This window comes from Frankliniella occidentalis, unplaced genomic scaffold, assembly GCF_000697945.3.
Source record: "Frankliniella occidentalis isolate FOCC.00 unplaced genomic scaffold, Focc_3.1 Scaffold1018, whole genome shotgun sequence".
NCBI lineage: Eukaryota > Metazoa > Arthropoda > Insecta > Thysanoptera > Thripidae > Frankliniella > Frankliniella occidentalis.
The window spans coordinates 17,695-26,876 of NW_026268124.1; the positions used below are offsets into that span (position 1 = coordinate 17,695).

General features: G+C 52.6%; 2 protein-coding genes across 2 annotated transcripts in view; both read right to left on the reverse strand.

Annotated features, from left to right (window-relative positions):
* Positions 1–855, reverse strand: part of LOC113207358 (long-chain-fatty-acid--CoA ligase 5) — an 18,131-nt gene extending 17,276 nt beyond the window's left edge. The window contains exon 1 of the mRNA XM_026424008.2: positions 486–855. The gene's annotated coding sequence lies outside the window, so the exon portion shown is untranslated. The remainder of the gene's footprint in view (positions 1–485) is intronic.
* Positions 856–1,466: 611 nt separating this feature from the next.
* Positions 1,467–4,958, reverse strand: LOC113207153 (T-complex protein 1 subunit alpha). Its single transcript, XM_026423601.2, has 12 exons — positions 4,792–4,958; positions 4,061–4,146; positions 3,837–3,965; positions 3,641–3,738; positions 3,263–3,555; positions 3,100–3,182; positions 2,882–3,022; positions 2,697–2,808; positions 2,518–2,608; positions 2,247–2,439; positions 1,997–2,160; positions 1,467–1,922 (listed from the first exon to the last, which is right to left on the reverse strand). The coding sequence occupies exons 1-12, from the start codon at positions 4,862–4,864 to the stop codon at positions 1,718–1,720; spliced, it is 1,668 nt and encodes a 555-aa protein (XP_026279386.1). The 5' UTR covers positions 4,865–4,958; the 3' UTR covers positions 1,467–1,717.
* Positions 4,959–9,182: the final 4,224 nt, after the last annotated feature.

Consider the following 9,182-nt stretch of genomic DNA (forward strand, 5'->3'; position numbering starts at 1 on the left):
GGCGGGCGGCGGTGCAGCGCAGGACTCCCCTATTGATCGGCAGCCGCAGGGCGCGATACGCCGCAGCGCAGCGGAGCGCGACTTGCCCGCGTTCAGCCGCACCGAGCCGCGCCGCCGGCTGTAGTACGTTACTACACTCTACCACGATGCCGCCCTCGTCCGGGTGCTTCTCGACGGCCTGTCGTCGGTTTGCTGCCGTGCCCTCCGTGCGCGGCTACTAGGTCGCCGCCAGCGCCATGGGTGGCGCTGGCTGTCCTTGCCCTTCGGATGCCCTACTTACCCTCTCAGGTCATCGATTGACGGGGATGGAAGAGACTGCCGTTGAGACTCTGTAGAAGACGGACAGGAGTCGGACCGGGAGACAGCGGTGGCTGCCCCGAGTGGCACACCACCATAACATTGAACAGGGGTCACGTCGGGTCGAGGCAGAGCACTGGGAGGCGTGGGCGGGGACGGGGCCGCTGACGGGTAGTTGTGGCGCTCACCTCTCACAGGCGTCGGCACGGGCAAACACAGGGGCGGCTTTCAGCGGCGTGGCCCCGGCTGCTCCATGGCGACGGTGAGGATCTCCTCAAGTGCTGTCGGGTCCGGGCGGCCTCCGCGCTGTTCCGCTGCAGTGATGCGCCGTGCCCCACTTTAGGCTGAGGACAGTCACTCTGTCAGAAGACAGGGGGTCCGCGCACAAGGCCGACGGGTCGCATGGCCAGGTCGCCGTCGTGGGGGTAGAGCGGGGGCACAGCGGGGCACATGGGCGCCGGTCTAACCTGCGCGTCGGCCGTCCCGAGGCGTGCGCCACCAGTACGTCCGCGGGCTCCTGTGGTGAACTGCCACTGGACGCGAGGCGCAGGTTAAGTTGCTCCCCTGAAGCGCGCGTGCGCGGGCGTAGCGAGGTGGTGGCTGAGCGTGGTGCGGGCGAACCACCCCCTACCGCTCCGCTGAGGCTCCGGCCCGGTGGGCGGCCCGCGCACCCTCTGCCCCCTCCCGCCCGCCGCCCCCGCCGGCCGGCGCGGCGCCATGTGGTCTGCAGGAGCAGGGTAGCAGGATCAATGTGGCCACGACGGATATATTTCCGCGTCCGGTAGATAAGTCCGCGGTAGGGCGGCGAGCCACCGCCCTGCGAGAGGGATTTCACCCTCCAGGGTTGGCAGAATGACGGGAGGGGTTGGCCACGCGGCGAGGTCTGTCGTTGCGTCACACGGCGGGGCGGGGGTGGAGTCGGACCCGGAGCGAGGGTGTGAGAAATGAAAGGTCAGAGAGCCTTTCCGCCCGCCCACTACCCCTCGGCACGTGCGCACAAGTGGTTCGCGTGGGCCGAGAGGGTCACCAGTGTGACACCAACGACAGATCTGGACTTGATGGTTCTAACTAACTATTGCTACATGAGCTATGGAATCAGCCGGGTCATATGTAATCGGATGAAGTTTCATTTCCTTCATTTAAAACTTAGGCAAATAAGGCAATTATAGTTTGGGTAATTTTAAGTTTAATTTAATGCAAAAGTGAATGACATCAAATAACAAGTTAATGAAATAGTGAATAAAAGCGTTTGTTGAATTAATCTATGTGAAGTAGAAATGTGACAAAATAACATTGGCATTTTTTAACAAAAATATAAAACCAATGAAATCACATTAAGTAGAGCCACTGTTCAGCACTGCATTTAAATAGGGCACAGGTAAAGCACTGGGTTTCTTAAACAAGACAGTTTCTCTTAAAATTAAAGTTCACCAGCTTCATATGCTTGTCTGTATGATTGCTGTTCCTTGGGTGTGGGCTGGAGCTTAATCATATCATCAATACGGAGAATTGTAATAGCAGCTTCAGTAGCGAATTTAAGAGACTTAATTTTGGAAATAGCTGGCTCCAGTACTCCAGCCTTGCGGTTATCTCTTACTACTCCCTCTGTTAGGTCAAGACCAATCCTACAAAAAGAAAATTATTAAGAAATGCTGATAAACCTTATAAAGTTCAAAGAACTTGGTTAAAAAATGCATACCATTTCAAGTTAGCATGGTCAACTTTAGTTTGAGATGAATTGTGGTACGACCGAAGTTTGGCCACAAGGTCTGTAGCATCTTGGGCAGCATTCACAGACAATGTCTTAGGAATAACAAGAAGTGATTTGGCAAATTCAGCAATGGCCAACTGTTCCCGAGAGCTCTGTAATTACAAAAACATTTAGAACTGACAAACGCACTCAACTAAACACTTCAACAAAAACAAAGGTAATATTAAAGAGTAATTACCAGAGAGGTAGCAAAGTTTTCAAGATAAATAGACAAAGCTGCTTCAACAGCTCCTCCACCAGCTACAACTGCCTTGCTCTCCAGGACCCTCTTAACGACACATAAAGAATCGTGAATAGAGCGTTCCATTTCATCACAATAGAAATCATTGGGACCTCTCAGAATGATTGAGCTTGCTGTCCTTGCTTTAGGTCTACAACAGAAATATTAATGTTAAAAATAAGGGTTGTGGTAATGGACACATTACGCCTAACTGAGACTGAGCACTTACCCTTTAATAAGAATAAGCTCATCGTCGCAAATCATATCCTGAACAACTTCAGCAGCTTCACCAACAGAACTGGCCTCAAAGCTTTCTTCACCTGCACAAAACAAAGAAATGATACTTTAGACCTTAGACCTTAACCTGAATAAAACCAAATTCTCCTTTTCAATATTTTGAATACTAACCATCCATGTTGGTGAGGGAGGTCAAAAAATGAGCTCCAGTAGCCTTTGCTATCCTCTTGAGATCTGACTTCTTGACTCTACGGACAGCCATGGCACCAGCTTCAACAAAATACTGAAACAAGAAGGATATTTTTAGAATGATGATAACTTAAGAGGGTAAACTCAAAAAAGCATTAAGCACATACCTTCAGGCAAAGATCATCAATACCACCAGAGCACAAAATAACATTGGCACCAGCAGCCAAAATCTTCTGAACTCGTTCCTTAGTGATGTCAGCTTCACGGTCCCTGATAGCCTCCAGTTTTTCTGGGTCTGTGACCAAAACCTACCAGAAGCCAACAATTATTTTTCACATTCACATAAACCAATAATATTTTTAAAAATAAAATCAGAGATTCATACCTGAACACCCAACTTCATTTTGGTTTTCTGGAGTGAAAAATCAAGACAGGCAACCTTGGCATTCAAAATCTTCTTCGGCATGGCTGAAAATTTAATATAATTAAAATTAAGATTTAAAAAGTTAAAAATATAAAAACATAGTTATCTCTGATCATCAACTCACCCTGAGAGGCAACTGTACAATTCAATGCGTAACCCTGGATGAGAACACTCTCCCTAGCACTTCGGCCATGAGCTTTAAGAACATTTACAGCCTTAATGGGGTACAGAGAATTGCCTTTTGAATCAGTGATTTTTACAGCTTGAGCAGCATCAACAACCATGTTGGCAAAAAAGTCTGAGTCTGCACCAATGAGTTTACTTGACATTGATGTCTTGGCAGAATTAACAAGGCAATCCCTGCCCAGTTCATCTACAGACACAGTCAGATGTTCTTGGATGTATTTGCATGCCTCCCTAATGAGAAAAAAATATAATAGGAAAATTGGTAAAGCTTATAAGGGTATGTATAGGAAAATAATTTGAATGAAAGATAACATACTTGCACGCTAGACGGTAGCCACTGATAATAGATGTGGGATGAATCTTTTGCTTCACAAGTTCATCAGCATTTTTGAGAAGCTCAGCAGCAATAATAACCTGTTTAATGAATTATGATAAAGTTGGTGATACATTAATCAAAACAAAATTTATTCCACATTATTCCTTAGTTGATGGTAGGTAGGAAAATAGCTTACCACAGATGTAGTGCCATCACCAACTTCATCGTCTTGGAGCTGGGCAAGCTCGACTAGGACGCGAGCTGCTGGGTGTTCAACTTCTAGCAAGCGTAAAATAGTGGCACCATCATTTGTGACAGTCACATCCTTTAAAAAACAAAACAAAAGGAAACATAAAGAGTCAAGATAGACAAGATAAGCAATTCCACTTTAAGAAAGTTAGTTTCTAAATTATTACTTACTCCAATATCATCAACCAACATTTTGTCAAGACCAACTGGACCAAGAGAGCTCTTGACAATGTTGGCAATAGAGGCAGCAGCCAAAACTTTAAAAAAAAAAGATAGAAAAATTGCAAATTATAAATCTGCTACACTTCACTGAATATTAAAAGTAACTGTCAAGACACTTAAAATTGGCACCAATGAAAATTTACTTGAAGAAAAACTCTAAGAGCGGAGAGTGCGATAGAAAAAATTGATATTTTATTAGAAATACCTCAAGAAAAAACCTTGTGTTTTCCAAAAGTGGGGTTAAGGGATTCCAGTGTAACAAAGACAAAATTTGACAGGTTACAAGAAACATTATGAGGACGAAATTTTCGAGTTCAAGAGAGAATAAATCAAGTGTAAACTTGATTTGCAAGATATAAACTATGAACAGGAAAAAGAAACGGCTAATCTGGAATGTGTACCAAAAGATAGGCCCGGAAAACCGGCCTCCCTGTCATACTGGATTTAAATAAAAACTTAAGAGAAAACATGGTGGCAAAGAATGGGTTGTGTCTCATGTAAAATAAGAACATTAAATTTTCCAAATCAATGGAATTTGACACAAAATAAGTCAACTTTGATAAGCGGCAGGGGGTTTCTGCTTCACACCGCGTGGTACGACAATGCAAAAATAGACAATGAAGAACATAATCGTATATTAAAACGGGTATTTAAAATGGTTGGATGCGTGAAAAACTTACCATTTTGGGTTCTAATTGGCTGTCCGGACTGCCTGGAGCCCATAAGGGTCAAAGGAGCGGCGAGTGTAGACATGGTTGTTGATTCACAGTAACCAAAGAAGTTTGGCCGAAATGAACTCACGCGAGTTTCGTCGCCTTCACCTGTTTCCAAAAGCACCAGCGCCTTCTACGAGTCCAAATACAGCAGACAAACCAACACGAATCCGCTAGATGTCGCTGTCGGTAAGGCGCGCAATTCGGTTCCATCGTGCTTCCAACCTCCGGACACAATGTAAGAAGTCAACTGCGAATTTCTGCGTCAGCGTATGTTCTCTCGAATGAAAATGCTTAAGATTGGGCTAGGAATATTTGGTTGAGCTATTGTTTACGAGATGCGTTGTGAAAGCTTTAACGGTTTGACTTACTACATTTTGGGCATGGGACGGTGACATGCGACCAAATCGTGTAGCATGTAGTTAAATTATTCTCGAAAATGAGTACAGTTTCGGGCTGTGTTACATATACGTGAGGAACATGAAAGCACCGTTCAAATTCGAAGAACTATAGCTATTCTTCGACTCCTAAGAAACGCGCCAGTTTCACAACAGTGCGCGTGCCCTCCTCCGCCAGGCCGCCAGTCGATCCGCGACGCGGCGCCTCGCGCATGGAGGGGGAGGGCCTCAGAGAGAGAGAGAGACAGCTGAGCGCCAAAGCCCGCCCGTGCCCGTCTCGCCTGCCCGTAGTCGCGACTCGGACTCGGCCGCAGAAGGACAACCACGATCACGCTGTAGGTGACCTCTCGGGTGCACGACGTATTGGCCGCCTCCTCGGCGCCGCGGAGGCCACCACATTATGGATCTCCTTCGCCCGGCCCCGGCGCGCCCGGCCCCGCGGCTCGCGGTGCTGGCCGCCATCCTGCTGTCCTGCAGCGCCGCCGTCCTCGCCTGCGGTCCCCCAGGCCGCTCCGACCGCGATCGAAGGGACATTGTCTTCCCTGGTGAGGGAGTTCACGACGCCGACGACGGAGACGGAGAGTTCAACCCCTTCCTCCGACACGTGAGTGCCGAGGGTCGAGTCAGGGCTGCGCGTCAAAGCAGAGGGGACTTTGTGGAGCGTGGCTGGGCGTGCATTCCCCCCGAGTGTAGTGTTGCACCTGAGAGCAGGGGGTGACATTTCCAGCGTGTTTCCCCGGTGTGTTTGTGTGCTGGCCGTTGTAGTGGCGTGCCTGGCATGCCGCGCGAGTGAGTGAAGGCCGCCGAGTGTCGCCCACCCCGCGCCCCGCTGGAAGCGAGCGTTTAGCCAACCGGTAGCGACAGGCACGCGCGCGGAGCGGCGGCCGGGGCGGCGGGGGAGGAGTGCGAAGTGCGCCCGACCCGGCCGGATCTGTGCGTCAAAGTATTGCGGCTGCCAACGGCGCGGCTTCCGTCCGTCTTCCCCGCCGTCGCGTTTCCCACGACGCGTGACTCCGGATCGCGGTCTGCCGACCCGGATGCAGCCCCACTTCGGACGCCGGCGCCGGCGCTGCCGCCGGCCCCGCGCGCCGCCACTCCTCCGGATCGGGGCTGCCGGGTCACCTGTGTCTACCTTGTGGGAGCATCTCTTTCTCTCTCTCTCCGCTCCCGGGCTTGGGGCTTCCCCTTACACTCACTCCGCGTCCCACCCGGCTCCAGAGCCGCCCCGGATCGCGTGGGATTAGACTGGCCCCCGCCGCCCGCGCCCGCAGAGACGGCGGGGTTTCGAGTCGGCCAACAAGATGTAATCCGCCGAGGGAAGGGGCGACGTCCTCTGTGGAAGAGCTCGAAGAGCAGCGGCGCTCTCCGCCCGGACGCACTGGACACGCTGTTCTCCAGCGGGCTGCCCGTGCTGCATACCTAATGCAGGTGCCTGACGACCTCGGCGCGGCGGCGGCGGCAGCGCCTAGCATCGGGAGGCACGCAGTGCGGCCGCCGCGCCAGGCCCGTGTCTCCTTCCTGTCACCCAAACTCCCATTCACCATTACCATTCTCCCATTGTCCCCCATTCCCCACCCCGCCCACCGCGCCGATGGTCGTGCCCCCCTTGTTGTGGTTGCTGTCCGGAGTGGGGCGTGGTGCTGACGTGATTCGGGCGGCAGCGGGGCAGCTGGTCGTCGACTCGGGTAGCTCGGGACGAGGCACGGCACACCCAGAAAAAGAATACCAGGAAAAGAAATTTTACTAACTACTGCAAACGAAAATTTCGTGCCAGGAATCGAAGTCATATTTTTCGTTCGAGTGACGATTATTTTTCTATAAAGAACGGAAGTTTCGTTAAATTAAACATATTTTTTTTTTCATCTAAAGGAAACTTTTCCTTCCCTCGACTAAAATTTTCATTGATCACGGCAAAGTCATGATTTCGTTCGCAGAAAGATTCGGTTTTGCGAGTGCAGAAGCCTATCTTCTGACGTCACTGTCGGCGTATTTTGGTATGCACGCCTCTCGTTCCCGGCCTCCGGCTCCGGCCACCGATAAAGAATCGCGCCCAACACTCTTTTTCCTCCTGCCGCCGCAGCCCTCGGCTATATAGCCTGGCAGGGCAAGCTCAGATCGCGACGATTAGCGCCTGCGGGCTCCGCGATAGGCGACCCGCTCCGCGCGCCTGTCCGACGGGCCGGTATCTTGCCCGGCGCTCTCGCCTCGCCGCGCACCTCTCTGCCCACCTCGGGTTGTCGCGGGGCGATGAGTTTTTTGTCCTCGCGAACGCGCGCAACATTCATGAGGCCAGAGTTAGAATACGGGTTGAAGACTTACGTACCTACGCGCTGGCTGCGCACATACCCTTCCCCCTCTCCGCCCTGTAGGCGCTTGCCGGGGGCGCGCGGGGCTTGGCCAGCTGCGATGTTCCCTGGCAGACAGGTAAACAAACACGGGGCGAGCGAAGCTGCTCCAAGACGTGTCTCGCGCCAGCCGCCTCTAAACGGCCAAGAGCGTCGCAATTTCGATGTTCCCTCGCCCTTTTTTTCCTCTCCCCGTCGATGTGCGAGTCGGCTCGCCGTAGTCGTGCGCGATGAATCAACGTTGTTGTAGAGCCGCTTGTGTGATTGGCACCCTGTGTGGCGCTGCGACTCGCTCCTCCACGTGACTGCCGCCTTTTCACGGGCAGCACGAGTACACTGTGGGGCTGTCGCGTATACACTGCGAATCCAGCAACTGTGCGACTGAAGTTTCACGACCCACAAGATCCTGTTCGACTTAAGGCGCACTGCTTCTAGACACCTTTCTGGTGAGCCCTTGTCATGTACCAGGTGGCTGATTAACCCCGTGCTCACTTCTGTAGCTCTATGCTGTACCGCACGCACGGGTGCAGGCGGGTTGCCCACACGCTCGGCTCGTAAGGCGCCGTAGTCAGGGGCGATAGGCAATAAGCCCGGCCGCAGTGTCGTGCGTACCGTTCAGCATAGCTACAGAAGTGAGCGGGGTTAATCAGCCACTTGGTATGCAAGGGTTGCTTGGGCAGGACGCTTGAGGCAGTGCAGGCTGCGCGTCTGAAGTCGGACAGTTTCTAGGTTCGAGCAACCTAAGTCGCACATGTGTCGCGCTATGTGCGCTGCAGTGTAGCTTTTCCTGGTCCTGGCGGCACCGACACCGGCGCTGCTGCATACAGGCCAATACAGGCGGAGGCACGGGCGGCACGGCGGGCCAGTAAACAGGTTCCCGAACACTCGAGTGTGACTCACCCGGACCACGCCGGGCTCGGAGCACAACCGGTAGCTCGTCGCACCCACCCATTGCCAAACCCTAACAGTTCCTTAAAATACCGGGTGTATCAGAACTGACTCTTGAGGCGTTGCGGGATTGCATACCCTCTTGCGCAGCAGGGGGCCATGGCGCCTCACGGGCGAAGTGGGTAGCTAGGCGTAACCGCAGTACTTCAGCGTCCGCTCTGATGCACCCGGTATACACCCATGACGCTGTGGTGGACCATACATAGACGGGCGTTGCGGAGAGGGGCAGCGTCCAAAATCGACGCGAGACAACGATCGTTGGAGTTGCTGTGAAATCGGCCATCGTATTTTCAGTCTCAGTCCGCCGCAGCCAAGGTCAGCCTGCGCGATGCGCTGCAAGGTGAGCGGTGCGCCTGCCTGCCTGACAGCGCCTCCTCGCCTCCCAGCGATACCGTTCAATACTCGGCCCGTGGACCCCCGTCCCCGGCCTTATTGGGGGGGGGGGGGGGGCTGAGGGGCACCCACCCGCTTCGCCGTCATCTAGTGGCCGGGATCCCCGCGATACCCTCAGCCTAATTGGAGACGAATATACCATGTCACCCACCCTGTATGTACGCCGATGTGTCAGCCAGCACGCCGTAACATTTTTGCAACTCAGAGGGCAGACTGGAAACCATTTTAGTTGACACAGCCAAATTATTTTTCTCCGTGTGACCCCCCCCCCCTC

Coding starts and splice junctions, on each gene's coding strand:
- LOC113207153 (XM_026423601.2), bottom strand. CDS start 4,864: ATGTCTACACTCGCCGCTCCTTTGACCCTTATGGGCTCCAGGCAGTCC. Junction 3,739..3,836: donor GTGATGGCACTACATCTGTG/GTAAGCTATTTT, acceptor TTCATTAAACAG/GTTATTATTGCTGCTGAGCT. Junction 3,023..3,099: donor AAATGAAGTTGGGTGTTCAG/GTATGAATCTCT, acceptor GGCTTCTGGTAG/GTTTTGGTCACAGACCCAGA.